This window comes from Calidris pugnax, unplaced genomic scaffold (genome assembly GCF_001431845.1).
Source record: "Calidris pugnax isolate Ruff unplaced genomic scaffold, ASM143184v1 scaffold4, whole genome shotgun sequence".
NCBI lineage: Eukaryota > Metazoa > Chordata > Aves > Charadriiformes > Scolopacidae > Calidris > Calidris pugnax.
In genome coordinates, this window is record NW_015090781.1 from 3,433,936 (window position 1) to 3,452,454 (window position 18,519).

The window sequence follows — 18,519 nt, forward strand, 5'->3', positions numbered from 1 at the left end:
AGTTTCTGAGATATTTCCTTCTGCCGCCACACCCTGCGTGAAAGAGCAATATCCGCGGCTTCAGCTGCTATCGCAAGGCTCCGAACGTCTCTCTTTTAATATAGATTGGTATCATTTTGCATTTTAAAGTAAAAACACGCTGCAAGCTGCAGACAGCTGTCGGTTGGCAGCTTTGTTTGAACATCTGGTATTGCTGGGCTGCTGTTCAGCGCGATCTAACTATGGGATTCATAAAGATTATAATCCGGGCTTTCAGATTCTCAACAGCCGCCTTGCAGGGGAAAAAAAAAAAAAAAACCACCCAACAACGGGGGAGAGAGAGAGAAAACCCAGCGGAGAAGGTGGCCGAGGGCTCCTCGGCGTTCAGCAGGTCGTGGTCGTGGTTGTGGTCGGTCCCCTCTTGGGTGCAGAGTGGCTGATGGGCTCCCTGTACCTCACCTTGGCTGCCCACAAGTGCTTCCAACCTGCAAAATGCCAGGTGTTGGGGAGCTGTAGAAGTGCAAAGTCCGTCCCCCATCTTTTTTTTTTGCTTTTCTTTCCTCCCCCCCCCTATTTTTTCCAGCTTGTGTGCTGAATCTGATTGAGTCTCATACTCCTCTGGGTGGTGTCTGGCGCTGGCGAGCTGAAGCAGCAGATTCTGCTGTGGCTTTGGGTAGATGTTTGCAGCAGTTGTCTGCAGCAGCAGGACTTGGTTTCCTTTCCTTTAAAGTAAGTGATGGAGGAGCCAAGGCTCGGCGTCAACATCTCGGCATGTCAAAAATCTCCTCTCCAAGAGAAACTGGGTCCCCTTTTCTTCTCAACCAGAAGGTTGAGATAGCCACCTCTGTAAGCCCCATCCATCCCTCTGTGAGTCAGGCACTTTCCTTGGCACCTTTGAGAATTAAGCAGCCTCTAAGCCCCTAACGGGTTTTATAAATCTTGTTAGTTGATCTGCATTTTTGCAAAGCTCTTTGAATCCAGGCTGGTGGTACATAAGTCACCTTGACTTTCCCAAGGCTTTGACTCCCGACTCACTTTCAGGCTCCATTTGTCAGTTGGAGGTGCACAAAAAACGTCCCCCCTTATCTATATTAGAGAAAAAAAAAAAAAAAAAAAGCTGCCTGGAGAAATCTAGCTGCACTCTAGTCGGTGCAAGCCAGTAATAGAGGTGCATATAAACCTGTTCTGCCCTTGTTTGTGTTGATTAATAAGAAAAAAAAAAAAAAAAAAAAAGCTGCCTGGAGAAATCTAGCTGCACTCTAGTCGGTGCAAGCCAGTAATAGAGGTGCATATAAACCTGTTCTGCCCTTGTTTGTGTTGATTTAACTTACCAGTACAAATTAAAATAGCCTTGAGTGGTTGGAAGTTTAACTAGATCAGTTGGGAGGAAGGAAAAAAATACAATCGTGGCCTTTAAATCAAAGCAGGGTTTTCTTTCTAGTGCTGCCCTGAGCCCAGAGGGGGGCTTTGTGCCACCCACCCACCCAGACCCCTCGTCTCTGGGTCACCCGACCAGATTCTGATGGTCATTGCCTTTCCTTATTGATGGTCTCATGGCAGGGACATGTGGGTGCACGAGGGTATCGCTGCAGCTGCTTTACTCCTCTGTGGTATCTGGCTTTCCCCCCAAACCTCCATGTGCATCCAGATCCTCAGGCTGGGCTCCCTCCGGAGCAGAAATTAGGAATTTGGGGGGGTATGAAGCTGAAGGGGCTGTTGTGAGCCCTGGTGGGTGTGGAGAGGAGGTCTTTGGGCTGGGGAGAGGCTGCTCAGCCTGCAATGGGAGGAAGGGTGGAAGAGGCTGGCTGTGTTTCACCCCTGCAGGGAGAAAGCTCTGAGATCACACAGGCCAGCTGGATCTTGAATCCAAAGATGTTTATTTGGAAGAGGGAGTGAGGGTTTCTCAATTTTGCAGGGGCTGCAGATGGGGGTAGGTTTGCTGCCAAGCGATGGGAGTGGGTCTTTGCAGGATGGCTGCTTTTGAAGGCAGGGCATCCCGCCAGCCACGGTTTGGGGACGACTGGCCGGGACCCTGAAGATTGCAGCACGTTGGGAAGATCTTGGGATTCATCAGAGCTAGATGAGGCTGGGACAACAGGCAGGACTGGGGGTGTTGCCAAAGCCTGTTTATTTTTTTTTGTGGGGGTTATGGAAGGAACGACTCGCAGATGATATGTCAGAGCAACAGGGCTGGTGTGAGGAGCAGAATTTTGTGATTCCACTGAGTTTCAGCACTGAACGATGTCCCGTTTCTGGCCAGGCTGCCACCACTGGTGCTGACAGAGCGCTTGTGAGAGCCAGTTCGGGGAGATGACCCAGCCGAAAAGAGACTGCTTTTTTTTTTACTGGCTTAATTTTTCATCTGGATCTGTGGTTGGGAAGGGGCAGATGTATGAAAACAGAGACAGAAGAGGGAGAAAAGGAGGTTAGGGCCCCCGTAACGTACATGTAAATTGATTGAAACCTTCAAGAAACCACAAGCACAGAGTGTGCCGAAGGCGGAAAGGGCAGGACTTCTTACACCATCTCTTAGGCTCCCAAAAACTATGAAATCTGGTGAATCCCAGTCGATGTAGCTGCAGGGCCCAGATTTCATTTTCTGGCGTGGTGGGGAGGAAGCTCAAGGCGATGTTGGTCACCGGGGTTGGCTGTGCTCTAGGTGTTGGTGTCAGTCTGAGGTCCCAAGTGTCTGGAAATGGTTGCTCAAGGCGCTGGGGTCTGAGTGTCTGAAACTTTCTGGGATGTCGCAAACCCCTGCGCGTTCCCGGAGTGCCCTGGCAGTGCCCTTGTGTTGGTGCTCCGGAGCTGGTTGCTCAAAGGGCATTTGGTTCTGGGTCATGCTGGGCAGAATGGGCTTGTGCTGGGCCTGCAGCTGGAGCGCCGTGCCAGAGATGGCACTGATTTATAAGCAGCCCCAAACCAGGACATTTTCCCCCACAAACTGAAAGAGAGGGGGAAGAGAGTTCCTCCCTCACATCCCTGCTGGCGGAGAAGATGCGGACCTCGTCCTTCGTAAACACGGAGCTGAGCCCTGTGGACTTCTCCTGGCTCTTCTTGCTCCCAGGCAAAGGCGTCCTCTCCTGTCCTCCCTCCCGAAATCTGGCCGGGGAGGGCTGCTGGCCGGCATCCGCGCCCAGGCCTGGGTGGGGATCTCCTCTCCCTCCCTTCCCAGCAGGGGGAAAAAGGATTTCTTGTGCTCCCCGCTGCCCCGAGGGTCTGGTTGTGCCTGCAGCCGCAGCCCCAGCAGCTCTCAGAGCTGGCCTCTCCATCTTGCTCCTGCACCACCCAAAAGCATCTGCTGTCCTCCAGCTGCTGGGACACAGCACAGGACCATGTCTTCCCCGGCCGGGTGCCATCTCTCCTGGCAGATCCAGGGCAAGAGGCGGTTGTGCCAGCCAAAGGTATGGACATCACCACGGCTCATCTTTGTCCTGTGGAGCCAGCAGCATCAGTCAGGACTCTCCTGGCTGCACACTCGGCATGGAAACCAGCTCCTCCATCCCCATATTCATCTTCCTGGTGCGTTTTCAGCTCCTCTCTTCCATGTCTCCCCACGCTGTGAGTGAGTCTCAAGCCCTGGGACTGGTGGAGGCCGTTTGCCCCTCTTTCAGTGCCTCTTGCTGCTCTTTGCACGGGGGGCAGCTCATCCAACGCTGGCCCGTGACCAGCACGGCCTCTCTCCTACCCTCCAACATGCTGCAAAAGTGTTCGGGTGCCTCTGTTTTGGGGTGTATGTCACCCATACTGGGCACCCCAAGTATCAGGAGGTGGGACCTACTGGCACAAAAGGGGTGCTTCTGCAGCCACCTGCCTCATGTCCGTGCTCCTTAATTCCCCGTATCTCCCTTCTCCCCTTGAAGCAGCTCTTCACCCCAGCTCAGAGGATGCTGACAGCAGCGGCGGCTGGGCCACGGAGTGAAGTTGGGGTCTGAAAGTGGCACGGAGACCCCCATCCTCCTCCCCCCGTTTGTGTGAGAGGCACAGCCACAAGTAACTTGCCACGGCAGTGGGGAGCAGAGGGGCACACAGAGGCCCCAGGGAGGCACATGAACATCCTCAAGGTCCTTCTGAAGGTCACTTTCCAATAGAGAATAGGTCCCCGTTTCCTGGCCTCCAGAAATACCGCTGCTGGCTCCGCACGACACAATGCCTTGTATTTTCCCCTTCCTAACGAGTTCTTCCTTTCTGCTGGGTGTAAACAAGGGGAAGAGCTGTCCCAGGCTGTGGCCACCAGCACAGCCCCACAGCCATCCGGGGTCTGCTGGCACAAGGCCATGCTGTGCCCACTTGTCCTGGGGTGCCACAGGGTCGAGGGGTGACCTGGATACTGCTGAGCAGCCGTGGGTGATGGCTCGGGGGGTCATGGCTGTGTGCTGGGGGTGCCCCGTGCTGCAGTGGGTGCTGGAGATAGGACGTGGAGCATGGGACTCTGCCTCCGGGGTAGCCATTAGAGGTGGGACATGGGGTTTCTCCTGTTGGTTTCTCCTCCCTGGCATGCTGGGGAAGGCTTGGAGACCAGGCAGCATCTCACAGGGAGATGGGGATAAGTGGGAGGCATCACCACCCACCCCGGCATGAGAAGAGGGCACCCCACATCCTGTTCCCCTGAGCCAGGGCTGAATATTTGCCCTCCAGCCCTTTCCTGCTGGTGCTCAGGGGGTCCCTTGGTGCTAGGAAGGGGGTCTCTGATGGCCGTGCACTGCGTGGCTGCCTGCTCCCACCCCTTCCTAGCAAGGGCAGCTATTAATATCCCCTTTTCCTTCCCTTGCCGGGGATAAACCAGCCCCATCTCTGCGCAGGGAGCACCCTGAGAGAAGCCAAACCCCGGAGTGGTGTCCCTGTGCTCCGGGATGGCCGGGGGAGGAGAGACCTCCTGCTCTGGCCCGAGCCCTCCCCTCCTGCCTGCTGATTACTGTAAATGTGTGCAAGATGAAACCCCAAGCAGCAAACATTTCCTTCCTGTCCCTGTAAGCGGATCAACCTCCTGCGAGTGCCCTGGGGAGTTTGAAAGAGCTGCTTTTGCCCTGCCCTGGTCAGCAGGAGCCCGTGGTGGGGTGGGAAGGATGCTCTAGGGGGTTTGGGCTGCGGGGACTGGTCCCCTGGGGCTGGGGCAGTGCGGGATCTTGTGGTCTGAGATCCTGTTTGTGGAGGGGGGAATGGGGATACCATGTCCCAGAGCTGTGCAGTCTCAAGGTGCCGGTGTGTTGGCAGGTGGGGGGGGGACACTTTCAGGAGGGATGAGAATAGTTCATTGCGTGGGTTTTTCTCAGAAAACCGGCCAGCTGATGGCAGAGCAGGGCTGGGGAGCAGGAAGCCTGCGAGTGGGAGGCGTAGGGAGGCGAAAGGTTGCTCTTGCCTCTTCGGTCCAGGGCTTTCGGTGCATTAAAATTCAGTCGCTGTGACTTCAGGCCCGTCTCCAGCAACGTGCCGGGACGCGGGTCTCAATGGGGGCCCTTGATCCCGGTCCCTGGGCTGAGCTGCAGGTGTCTGGAGCCATTCCCGTGGCAGGCATCTGCCCTTCGCGGCTTCCTCGCTCCGGTTCCACCTTCCTCCTCCTCCTCCTCCTCCTCCTCGCCCTTCCTCCCCCCCTCCTGCTCCGAGCTGCTCCCTCCGTTCTGGCTTTCCGGTGGCTGCAAACAATGTCCTTATTCACTCGGCGGCTGGGATTTGGCGGCGAGGGGTGAGGAGGAGAAGGAAGGAGGGAGGCAGAGGAGGGAGCGTGCCTGTCCTGGGCCAGCCCCAGCTGCGGTTAAAGGCACTCTGTGGGGCAGCCCGGCTCTCTGCTCCCCCCCAGGATTCCTAGGGGAACACAAGGGCTGTGGGCTCTTGTGGGTTGTCCACCTGCCCTCCCCTAGTACCCTCCAAACATGGTTTCAGCCTGGTTTCCTGGCAGGTAGCATCCTGCAAGCATCTCACGGGTCGGTGCGCGGGGACGTGGTTGGTCTTGCTGGGGAAACAGCCCTGAAGGATGCACAGCGCGTAGACATCAGAGAAGCTCCAAGGGCTTCGTTTCCCCCATGAGCACAGTAAGGCTTTTCACTGCTCCCACTCTCATTTAAAACCCTCGTCTCATTTAAAAACCTCGGCGGGGCGTTGGGGCTTTGGTGAAGCTGCCAGGCTCCTTCCTGATCCCGCTGGGAGTCAGGCAGGGGCTGGCAAGCGCTCAAGCCCCCAGGGAAGGGGTGCCACAGGGTCTCCTCGGGAGGCACATGGGGACCCTGGCCATCCTTGGAGCAGGTGAAGCCTTGGGGCACGTCATGGGATTTTGTTGCCCCAATGCCAGCCCCCAGGACCTGCTGCTGGAGGCTCTGAAAGGGGGACGAGGGGAGAGCTGGGCTCCAGGCGGGGCAGGGCCATAATCTGCTGTTATGGGGGGCTCAGCAGTGGCCCCAGACTTAGCCCTGTCCTTTGGGAGAGGACAGTGGTGAGACCAGCCTAAGACAAGCCAGGGAGACATCTCGCCCACAGATTTAGAGTCATAGAGTCATAGAATTGCCCAGGCCGGAAGGGACCTCCAAAGGTCATCTAGTCCCACCCCCCCGCAGTCAGCAGGGACACCCCCAACTAGACCAGGTTGCCCAGGGTCTCGTCGAGCCTCTCCTTTAATATCTCCAGGGAAGGGGCCTCAACCACCTCCCTGGGCAACCTGTTCCAGTGCTCCACCACCCTCACAGTGAAGAACCCTCTCCTCATCTCCAGTCTAAATCTGTTCCCCTCCAGCTTGAAGCCATTGCCCCTCGTCCTGTTTCTCCCTGCCTGGGAGGTCTTGGGGTGGCTGTGAGCTCTGTCCCACACCCCAGTGGCCCTCTTTGCAGCGGGGGTTGCCTGGCTGTCTGAGCTGGACCCATGTGTGTAACACAGCCAACACTTGTGCTGCTGGAGCCGTGTGTGATGACTCAGATGAGGAGCCCAGGTGCCCTGTATCATCCGAGATGTTAAACTCTTTATTACCATCTTTCTGTCTTGTGGCTCCAGCCATTTCATCTTGCAGTTCTGCTCTGTCTCCATCCCCGGCCAGACACCCCCCCATCACCTTCCTGGGGAGAAAGGACGTGTCCCACGCTGCTCCCCCAGCAGTGGGGCTCCTGATCAGTAAGCAAAGGATCATCTCCACTCCTTTCTCCTTCCACCTTTGGCAGTCCTGCTCCTGCGTGGGCTTGGTGCCCATGGCACATTTTCAGAGGGCCCCGGTAACCTCCTCTTAGGGCCCAGCCTTTTTCCACCCCCCCTCCAAGCTTTTTTCCATGAAGAGAGGGGGGATTCCATGGAAGTCCAGCAGAATAAACTGGTGGCCAGCAACTAGCCCCATCTCGCTGTGGCCTGCAGAGTCAGGGTGGACCAGCCACTTGCTCCGGCCACAGCTTAATTTATTAATTAACTAAATGAGTTCCCTCTCAGCTGGTGTTGGAATACAGAGCATTTTTGGTGGCCTTTTTTGCAAACTGGTGGCATGTCTTGGAACGGACAAACTGGGATCCTGGAGTTGCTCGGAGCCCGGGAAGGGCGCCTGTACCGAGAGAGCTGTGGTTCTCCCAGCATCAAGGTCATGCATGAAATATGAGAAATTACCCTGAGAAATTCTGATCCTGGAGGAGGAGGAGGAGTTCATGACTTCAGAAATACCAGATTTGGGAGGGGATGGAAGGGGAAGGGATATATTTTCCTTTTCAAAATACCTAAGGAATTCAGCCCGTGCTGCGAAGACAATGAGATTTCGCCCCTCGGTGCCAGAAGGGGTAGTTCATACCCTTGTGTCTTGTTAAGGTTTCAGTTCCCGTGGGTGAGAAGCCCTCCCATCCCACTGCAATGCCAGGCACGTACGGTTTTTAAATCGCCCTAAAATCAAGAGAGTGGCTCAAATGTGAGATTTAAAGAAAACACTGCGTGTCTTCTCTGTTCTCTCTGATTTCTATGGCTTTAGGTTAGGTTTTGGTCACTTTTGCTAGCTGTGAGGGGCTATTAAATTAACTTGTATATATCTAAAAAGTTATTTATATATATTTAGGTATATATTTGTGATTTCATGTAATTGTATGATTCCAGGAGTGGAGCACCCTGAGGTTTGTTACAAAACACAAAGGTTGGCAGCTCTGCTCCGGCAGCTGCAGGGCGGTGAGAAGGGGACCATGGGTTGTGCATGTTTGGTCCATCCCTTGGGGGTCCCTCACACGGGGGGGTGGGGGGCTGGCAGGGTGGCCTCTGCTCTCCTGGCCTCTGCCAGTGATGGGAAACGCTGCTTTTCCCCACAGGAGCATCCCAAGAGCATTGGGGGGAAGAAAAGGGGCTGCCTTTGGGTGGCTCCACGTTGGATGCCTGATGCATATGCCGGAGTGGGATGAGGATTTGGCCCCTGTGCCCGGCAAGCTGTGAGCCTGGGATCACATCCCATATTTTTCAGGGGGGGCAGGGGTCCCAGCTGCTCCCGGGGGTCCCACTGGACTCGTCCCTTCTCCCAGTGAGGTGGGTCTGGCTGCTGGAGGTGGAGACGGTGAGTCTCTGCCGGCAGGGAGGGAGGTGTAGGGAAGGAAGGGCTCAGGTTGAAGGTTCCCTGTGTCTTTTGGCTCTCCAGCTTGGAAAGCGAGAAGCTCAGCCTGCGCTGCAAGACCTGCCCCAGCTTCTGGGCTCCATCAGCCTCCTGAAAGCAGGGATGCAGGAAAGCATCTCTCCCTGGAGTCGGGTGGCTTTCCCATCAGTTGACTGCAATTTCAGTGGGGTAATTCCAGCCTGTGGAATGCTGGGGTGGGATGCGGAGCCGGATGCGCTGTGCTCCACACCAGGCCTGTCCAAGAGAGATGTGGCAAACCATGTTTTCAGCCAGAGGTGCTCAAGGGCAGGTCGTGTTGACCACCTTGCTGCCCACCCGGGGCTGCAGCCCACGGCTGGACCCCAAACTCCAGCTGAGCACCCAGCAGCACAAATAACGACGTTTTTACGGGGTCAAAAAAAGAGAGATTTTTAATATATTCATCAAATTTTTCTCCATGTGGATGCTCCCGCCTCTTCGGCTGGTTTTATAAACAGCAGCAGCGATGCCCTTGGATGCCCGGGGGGCCCTGTGTTTCTGTTTGCACCAACAAATGTGCCCCCCGTGTTGTTGCTGCCCTTCAGACCCTGTGTCAGGTTGTCTGTGTGTCCGTCTGCGTGTGCGTGGGTGGGTGCTCACGCGTGGGCACCGGGCACGCGTGTGGAGAGCGGCTGCGAGTGGGAAGCTGGGTTTGTATTTTTTTTCAGCTCCTCGTTATTATTAGTGGTAGGAGCCCGGCGGCAGGGAGGCTGGAGGTGCCCGAGACCTTAAGAAAAACAACAGGAGGGAGGAAGCTTCGCATTCCTGCTCCCGAATTGAGTCGGAGGTGACAGCCTTTCCCTGCAATGCAATTAATCCCGGCAGTGCCTCTGCCACCCTCCCCCTCCCGCCTCGTCCAGGAATTAATTACTTGATTATAAATCCCGGAGCGGCGGTTTATAATAGCAGTAATCCCCTCGAAATTCGTCCTCGCTGCTGGTTTCTTCCCATCCTCGTCCCTGTTGTTGAGAGGCTCCAACGCCGCGTCTCCGTGAAGCCCTTCTTGCCCCACCGGTGTTGGTGGCCTTTCCTGGGGATAACTGCGGAAGGGGAAAATTTGGGAGTGGATTTTGAGGGGTGTTTTGGGAAGCCCTGCCTCTGCTCGCAGGGACGGAGCCCTTCTCCCATGGGTGCTGGGTTTCACCCTGGCCGGGGAAGGGTGCAGGAGCGAGGAGCTCTCCCGGATTGCTGGGGATAAGGTTTTGTCCCAGTTATGAGTCTGATGGCCCAGCCCCAGCCCTGAGGTAGTGGTGGCTGGGGGGGTTGGCAGCGTGGTGGGGGGAGGCCCTGTTCCTCCTCTGTCTGTCCCTCCTGATTACGCTGACGCTGGCTCTGGGGCTTGTCAGGGAGGCGGGGAAGGGAGAAAGGATTTGGCGTGGCGTTCGGGGGAACGAGGGGGGCGGCGATGTCTCAGGAGAGCCTGCTGGCCATGGGTGATGGGCCTCAAAATGGTGCTACCACAGTGGGAGATGACTGTGTGTCCCCCCCAAGGTCCCCAGGGCTTGGGCAAGGGGCTGCCCCCATCCAGGCGACCCAAATCAAGGTCCCCAGTCAATAAGGCACCCAAACCACACGGCCCCTTCTGCACGGCCATTGAAATAGTGAGGTTTCCTCCTCCGCCAGCCCTGCGTGGGCTTTCAGCTCCACAGTGGCATCCCGCTGGGAAAAGGCCCTGTCCTTCCCCAACGGCGTGGGCAGAGCCGGTGCGGGCGGCACTGAAGCTCCCTGGCGCATGTGGCCACCGGGCTCTGACGGCTGCTTTTCTCTCCCTGTCTCTGCAGAAGATGCTGATGAAGCAGCAGGACCGCCTGGAGGAGCGGGAGCAAGACATCGAAGAGCAGCTCTATAAGCTGGAGTCGGACAAACGGCTGGTCGAGGTAACTGGTGCTTCCCCCTGCTGCGGCCAGCCCCGGGGACTGTCACCCCATGGTGTGATGGGGACAGAGAGGGCAGGGAAGAGGCCAGCCCCGGGGACTGTCACCCCATGGTGTGATGGGGACACAGAGGGCAGGGAAGAGGGAGGACATGCAGGGGAGGAGCAGCCGGACAGACCTGTTGTCTCCATTCCAGTCTTGGCAGTCATTCCTTTCGGGGAATTCAACATGTTTGGGGCTGCCCCACAGCCTCGTGGGTCCTGGGGTGAGTTAGGGGGCGAGGAATAAGGCTGTCCTTAAATATCAGGTGTCCCATCCTGCCCTTGGCTCAGCACAGCCTTCTCCAGGCCACCCACTTCGTCCCAAATGGGAGGGGAGGGTCTGGAGGTGGAAGATCCCCAAATAAACCGCTGAAATACTCCGGAGGTGGAAAAGAGGCAAGCTTGTGGTTTTTTGGGACACAGGTAAAACAAGATCAGCTCGTGGTCCTTACAGCCCCTCAGCCTCCCAGAACGTGGAGGGATGGGCTCTGGAGTATGACGTGACCCAAGCCTGGGGTGGGGAGGAGGACAGGGATGAGGACAAGGATGGGATGGGCAGGGTTTTTTAAGAGAGCACACCCATCCCAGTGGTGCAGCAGGTCATTGCTGGGTATTAGCTGTCCAGAGGTGATCACCATCTAGACCCCAGGAGGTGGGTCCAGGAGACCTGCATCTTCTGTATTAGCCAAACCTCCACAGTGGAGGCTGGGTCCTCCCAACCAGGAGTCCCACACGGCAGCTCATGGCAGGGTTTGGTCTGTGTGGGCATTGCAGGAGCTGTGGTGGAGCTCTCGACTCACACCCACCCCTGCTGGGGAAAGGACCCAGGTGTCCTGGGGCATCACAGTGGAGGTTGGAGGGCACTGAGGGGCTGACCCTGCTCCTCTCTCCCAGGAGAAGGTGAGCCAGCTGAAGGATGAGGTGCGCCTGCAGTATGAGAAGATGCACCAGATCTTGGATGAGGACTTGCGGAAGACCATGGAGATCCTGGACAAGGCCCAGGCCAAGTTCTGCAATGAGAACGCGGCCCAGGTCCTCCACCTCAACGAGCGCATGCAGGAGGCCAAGAAGCTCCTCAGCTCTGTCCAGGTCATGTTTGACAAAACCGAGGACATCAACTTCATGAAGGTGAGATGAGCTGCCTGTGCCGGGGGTGAGAGAGGGCAGGGAAGAGGCCAGCCCCGGGGACTGTCACCCCATGGTGTGATGGGGACACAGAGGGCAGGGAAGAGGGAGGACATGCAGGGGAGGAGCAGCCGGACAGACCTGTTGTCTCCATTCCAGTCTTGGCAGTCATTCCTTTCGGGGAATTCAACATGTTTGGGGCTGCCCCACAGCCTCGTGGGTCCTGGGGTGAGTTAGGGGGCGAGGAATAAGGCTGTCCTTAAATATCAGGTGTCCCATCCTGCCCTTGGCTCAGCACAGCCTTCTCCAGGCCACCCACTTCGTCCCAAATGGGAGGGGAGGGTCTGGAGGTGGAAGATCCCCAAATAAACCGCTGAAATACTCCGGAGGTGGAAAAGAGGCAAGCTTGTGGTTTTTTGGGACACAGGTAAAACAAGATCAGCTCGTGGTCCTTACAGCCCCTCAGCCTCCCAGAACGTGGAGGGATGGGCTCTGGAGTATGACGTGACCCAAGCCTGGGGTGGGGAGGAGGACAGGGATGAGGACAAGGATGGGATGGGCAGGGTTTTTTAAGAGAGCACACCCATCCCAGTGGTGCAGCAGGTCATTGCTGGGTATTAGCTGTCCAGAGGTGATCACCATCTAGACCCCAGGAGGTGGGTCCAGGAGACCTGCATCTTCTGTATTAGCCAAACCTCCACAGTGGAGGCTGGGTCCTCCCAACCAGGAGTCCCACACGGCAGCTCATGGCAGGGTTTGGTCTGTGTGGGCATTGCAGGAGCTGTGGTGGAGCTCTCGACTCACACCCACCCCTGCTGGGGAAAGGACCCAGGTGTCCTGGGGCATCACAGTGGAGGTTGGAGGGCACTGAGGGGCTGACCCTGCTCCTCTCTCCCAGGAGAAGGTGAGCCAGCTGAAGGATGAGGTGCGCCTGCAGTATGAGAAGATGCACCAGATCTTGGATGAGGACTTGCGGAAGACCATGGAGATCCTGGACAAGGCCCAGGCCAAGTTCTGCAATGAGAACGCGGCCCAGGTCCTCCACCTCAACGAGCGCATGCAGGAGGCCAAGAAGCTCCTCAGCTCTGTCCAGGTCATGTTTGACAAAACCGAGGACATCAACTTCATGAAGGTGAGATGAGCTGCCTGTGCCGGGGGTGGGATGGGGGCTGGGGGGGGACCTGGTTGTACAGGGGGCATCGGGGAGGTGTGGGGCATGGCAGGGAGTGGGCTGGGGACACTGACAGGAATAGCTGAAGCCTCCAGAGGGCTCAGCAGTGGAGGAAGGTGAGGAGGAGCAGGACAGGCTCAGTGCTGGCCTCAAATGAGGAGGTTCCTCAGCCAGAGATGGGGCTGGGGCAGCTTGTGATGGAGGGAGAGGGGGCTTGGCACCCCTGGGCAGCCTGTCCTCTCCTGGGGGGGCCACTGAAGGTGACACCAAAAGGGGAGGTGGCCACTGGGGCAGGAACAGTGTTACTGACCAGAGGTTCTCCTTCCCCTCCTAGAACACCAAGTCTGTGAAAATCCTAATGGACAGGTAAGCGCAGTGGGGTGGGTGGGTTTGGGGGGAAAGGGGACTGTTTTGGGGGTGGCAGCAGCAGGATGTCTGGAGGAGGAGCAGGGCCAGAGGTGCTGCAGGGCCTGGGAGGGGCATGTTCTGTGCCTCAGTGTCCCTCTCACTCTGGGGGGATGAGAAATCCCCTCCTGAGGCCACGGAGTCCTCCCCTTGGTCTAGGGGAGATGGTGGTGTGTTTGTGGAGGAGCAGAGCTGGGACCCAGCACCCCAGCCAGGGTGGGACCAGTTGGGTTGGGGCACAGGGCTTGGTCCAGCTCTGCTCTCCTTCTTCTCCCCCCAGGGCTTGGGGTTAAAACCAGTGCTAGCAGAGCTGGGGTGAGTGGGGTGGCGATGCCGGGGGGCACAGGGGCTGCAGGAGGTCACATTGGGACAGGACGTCCACAGCAAGGCTGGGTGGGGAAGGTCCTGCTGGGGAGGGACTGACCCATTGGAGAGGGCCAGCTCCTCACTGCCCTCGGTGCTGCCTCCCTGGGGAAGGGGTTTGGCCCTGGGAGGGTGCTCGTATGGGGGCTTTCTGACCCTCCCCTGAGTGTGCTTTGTCCCTCACGCCTCTTCCTCTCTGCCCGTGGTCCCCACCAGGACCCAGAACTGTACAGGTGGCAGCCTGCCCCCACCCAAAATCGGCCACCTCAACTCCAAGCTCTTCCTGAACGAGATCGCCAAGAAGGAGAAGCAGCTCAGGAAGTTGCTGGAAGGTGGGTGAAGCCTGAGGGGTGACAAGGAGGGGCTCGGGACCTTGCTACCACCAGTATCCATAGCTGGGTGCCCTGGAGATCCCAGTAGAAGAGGGTGGGGAGAGCTGTTGGGGTGCAGGGGCCCCTGGGAACCCCTTGGTGGTCAATGGGGGCATGGAGATGCTGTGAAGCCAGCTCCTGGCTCTGCCCAGGACATCTCCCTTGGCTTGTGAGATGGCTGTGTTTTGGGGTGACACATCCAGGGGGCCAACATGGTCCTGCAGCCCCCAGCCCACACCTGGGAGCAGACTATGTCCTGTGGAGGCTTCCCAGTCCTCTGTCCTTGGGGGATTTGGTTTTGTCACCCGGGCTGTTCTCCTCTGATCCTGTCATGGACTGTAGTCATGAGCTGTACAAGGGCTTATGAGGAGGAACTTCTTTCCTGTGAGGGTGGCAGAGCCCTGGAAGAGGCTGCCCAGAGAGGTGGTGGAGTCTCCTTCTCTGGAGACATTCAAACCCCACCTGGACACGTTCCTGTGGGACCTGCTCTGGGTGGCCCTGCTTTGGCAGGGGGTTGGACTAGATGATCTCCAGAGGTCCCTTCCAACCCCATAGCATTCTGTGACTCTGGCTCAGCCTGCGCAGGTGTTTGCAGGGCAGCACTTGGGGCTGCTCCGAAGTCCCAGAACGGAAACTGAAAATTCATCTGTGTGCCCAGTTTGGCACTGGTGGGATGAGCTGGGGGACCCTCTCCTTGCGTGGGGCTGGAGCATGGGTCATGGAATCACGGAATTGTCAGAGTTGGAAGGGACCTCTAGAGACCCTCCAGTCCAACCCCCCGGCCAAAGCAGGGCTGCCCAGAGCACATCACTCAGGAGCATCCAGGCGGGGCTTGAAGATCTCCAGAGAAGGGGACTCCACACCCTCCCTGGGCAGCCTCTGCCAGGGCTCTGCCACCCTCATCCCAAACAAGTTCTTCCTCCCATTGGAGTGGAACTTCCCATGGCCCAGCTTGTGCCTGTTGCCCCTCGTCCTGTCCCTGGGAACCACTGGAAAGAGTCCGGCTCCATCCTCCTTCAACCCCCCCTTTAGAGACTTGTCAGCATGAAGAAGGTCTCCCCTCAGCCTTCTCTTCTCCAGGCTGAAGAGCCCCAGCTCTCTCAGCCTTTCCTCATCAGGGAGATGCTCCAACCCCTCCATCCTCTCTGTTGCCCTACGCTGGACTCTCTCCAGCAGTTCCCTGTCTCTCTTGACCTGGGGAGCCCAGCACTGGATGCAGGATTCTCCCCAGTGCAGAGCAGCCCCTCCATCATCTCCGTTGGTCTCAGGGCTGTGGGTTGGGAGCTCCCTGGAGCTTTGCCGTGCATTGCCTCAGCCCCCTCTCTCCTCTTCTCCTCCGCAGGTCCTCTGAGCACCCCCGTCCCCTTCCTGCAGAGCATCCCCATGTACCCCTGCACCGTCAGCAACTCCGGCGCGGAGAAGCGCAAGCACTCCACCGCCTTCCCCGAGGGCAGCTTCCTCGAGCCATCGTCCGGGACTGTGACGAGCCAGTACATGAGCCAGGGCGCTTCGGCCGGCGAGGGGCAGTCCGCACAAGCCATGGTGCCTTGTAGCTCCACGCAGCACATAGTCGGACTTCCCAGCGGCCCGCAGCCCGTGCACTCGGGCTCGGTTTTCAACCCATCTCACTACCCCAACACCACCTCATCTCAGCAGTCCGTGCTCTCCCAGTACGGCGGGCGCAAAATCCTGGTCTGCTCGGTGGATAACTGTTACTGTTCCTCCGTCTCCAACCACAGCGGGCACCAGCCCTACCCGCGGTCGGGGCACTTCCCCTGGACGGTCTCCTCGCAGGAGTACTCCCACCCGCTGCCGCCCGCCCCCGCCGTCCCCCAGTCGCTCCCGGGACTTGCCGTGAGGGAATGGATTGACGCTTCCCAGCAGCACGGGCGGCAGGATTTCTATAGGGTCTACGGCCAGCCCTCGGCGAAACACTACGTCACCAGTTAACCGTCACCGCAGCGTCCCCTCCGACGGCGCCTTTGCAGAGAAAAGTCTGCTTTGCTTTGGCTTTTTTTTTGTGTTTTTTTTTTCCCCCTTTTTAAATCAAACCCAACCTTGCGCCCCTCCAGGATTTTGGGGAGGGTTGTTCTCTCATCTCTCTCTCTCTCTTTTTTTTTGTTTTAAATTCTTTTCAAACAAAATAATATTTTTTTTTCTCCTATTAATTCCTTTTTTTTTTTTTTTAATTTAATTTTGGAAAGTCCTTCCTGCCCCTCGCTGGGAAAAAAAAAGACGAGGGAGAAATTACCGAGAAGAAATTGATGGGGATTTCAGTCGGGCGTCTGGGTCTGTGTGTCGTGCTCTTCCTGGTTCCTCTTTGCCTTTGGAAAACTCCAGAAGGGACACTGGCACCTTCTCTCCTTCCATTTCTCCCAGTTCATTTTCTTTTTTTTTTTTTTTTTTTTTTTTTTTTTTTTTTTTTTTTTTTTTTTTTTTTTTTTTTTTTTTTTTTTTTTTTTTTTTTTTTTTTTTTTTTTTTTTTTTTTTTTTTTTTTTTTTTGGTTTGGTTCAATTTTTCCCCTTTCCCCACCCCTCTCTTTCCCTTTTTAAAGAGAAAAAAAAAGAAAAAAATCTATGATTGATTCAGTATGAAACGATACTTGTAGATTTTGGGTTTGTTACCTGTTTTTGTTTTTTTTTTTAAAGGCTGATATTTTTTTTTTTTGTGTTACGAGGCCACTTCTCATGCATATTGGCATTTTTTTTTTTTTCCTTCTTTCAGAGATTTGTAAATACACAATGGCAGGAAATTTAATGCACAAAAAAAAAGAAAAGGGAAAAGAAACTTAAAAAAAAAAAAAACACGAATAAATAGATAAAAAAAAAAAAATCTGTTCTAGTTTTCAGGAGGGGAAGCGTGGCCGAAATGCACCCCCCCTCCTGCGTATCGCTGATGCAACTTCCTGTAACAAGCACTTTGTATAAAAAAAAAAAGTGGACTTCCTGCTATAAGGCACAGGTATTTATTCTGTAACCGATTTTAGAAAACACACACAAACACACACACACACACAACAAAAAAAAACAAAAAAAAAAAACTTATTCAAATAAATGTGATCACTTAGTGCAAACGGCCTCGCTCTGCTCCAGCTCTTCCCCCCGGGAATGTGGGGGGAGCTCCCACCAGTTTGGGGGAGTCACCGCTCCCTGGGTCCCCGGATGGCGGAGGGGATTTTTTCCATCTTTGGGATGGGGTGGTGGCGGGTCCTGGCCGGGGAGGGGGGTCCCCAGCAGCCCCCGTCCCGTGTCCCAGCCCCGCGGGGAGCGATGCCGGAGCCGGGGCTCCCTCCCTCCCGGCCGGGGAGGATGTGAGTCAGGCGTGGGGCTGCATCCTGCCCCGGCCTCCTGAACAATCCCCATTGTGGGATGGGATCGGGATGGGGATGGGGATGAGGATGAGGATGGGGACAAGGCCTCCAGAACAATCCCCATTGTGGGATGGGGACGGGGATGGGGATGGGGATGAGGATGAGGATGAGGATGGGGACAAGGCCTCCAGAACAATCCCCATTGTGGGATGGGATCAGGATGGGGATGGGGATGGGGATGAGGATGAGGATGGGGACAAGGCCTCCAGAACAATCCCCATTGTGGGATGGGGATGGGGATGAGGATGAGGATGAGGATGAGGATGGGGACAAGGACTTTCCTGCTGGCATCCCCCGTGCTGGCCACACTGCACCCCCAAGGGGCAGCCTCCCCACCTAAAGCCCCACTGCCCCGTGGGGCTCTGTGGGTGCTGGCAGCCCCCCCAGGCTGGTTAGGGGGACCCCCCCCGTGGAAGGGCGAGGAGGAGACCTCCAGTTGGGGCGAGCGGTGGGGCCGTGGGCTCCTGGGGGGGCAGCTCCTCACCAGGGGGGGGAACGGGGCCGTCTCAGAGGCACTGGGGTTTTTCTGTCTCTCCGTTCAGGCTCGGCTTCCTTAATTATTGTTATTATTTTTTTTCCTGGTTGCAAAACACCCCTACTTTCAGTTCGGTTTGGATTTCCCCCCCCTGCTTGGGTGGGAAATGGGAAGGGGAGAGTCTCAGTGAGCTGAGACCGGGGGGCAGCAGGTCAGAGGTTTGGGGGGGATGCACCCCAGCTCCCCCCATTCCACCCCGGGGGAGGTGGCAGCGAATCCCTAGTGATTGGGACCCCCCCCCCCTTTTTGGGCGATGCTGGGGGGGGTTTGAGGGCACCCCCTGCCCCGTGCGCAGGGGGCTGAGGCCAGTGGCTCGGCCCCACTGTCCTGGTGGGCTCTGCCCAGCCCCGTCCTGCTCGGGTGCTTCAGGAAACACCCAAAATAATGGGATATTTGGGGAAGGGGGGGGTGGGTGTCACTTCTCCGTCACACACAACACCCCCCAGGGCGGCAGGAGGGAGCGGGGTGCTCCCAGGATGGCACCCCCTGCCCCCGTGGGGAGGGTGGTGACGGGGACACTGGGGCAGGGGGGAGATGAGTGATGTCCCTCCCCGTGGAGGGGGGGCTCTGGAGGGGTCCCCGATGCACAGCCAGGGCCAGTCCCCACCCCAGGGTGCCCCCAGCCTCGGCCCCTGTGCTCGGTGTCCCCACCGTTGCCCTCCCAGCTGTCCTCAGCATCATCCTCCTCCTCTTCCTCCGTGGCACAGCTGAGAGTGGGCAG

At 57.0% G+C, this 18,519-nt stretch overlaps 1 protein-coding gene across 1 annotated transcript in view; it reads left to right on the plus strand.

Moving 5' to 3' along the window:
* TRIM8 (tripartite motif containing 8) overlaps positions 1 to 16,295 on the plus strand; it is a 32,303-nt gene extending 16,008 nt beyond the window's left edge. The window contains exons 3-7 of the mRNA XM_014957256.1: positions 10,324 to 10,419; positions 11,352 to 11,585; positions 13,088 to 13,119; positions 13,738 to 13,853; positions 15,235 to 16,295. Coding sequence (XP_014812742.1) covers positions 10,324 to 10,419; positions 11,352 to 11,585; positions 13,088 to 13,119; positions 13,738 to 13,853; positions 15,235 to 15,842 — 1,086 coding nt within the window. The 3' untranslated portion in view covers positions 15,843 to 16,295. The remainder of the gene's footprint in view (positions 1 to 10,323; positions 10,420 to 11,351; positions 11,586 to 13,087; positions 13,120 to 13,737; positions 13,854 to 15,234) is intronic.
* Positions 16,296 to 18,519: the final 2,224 nt, after the last annotated feature.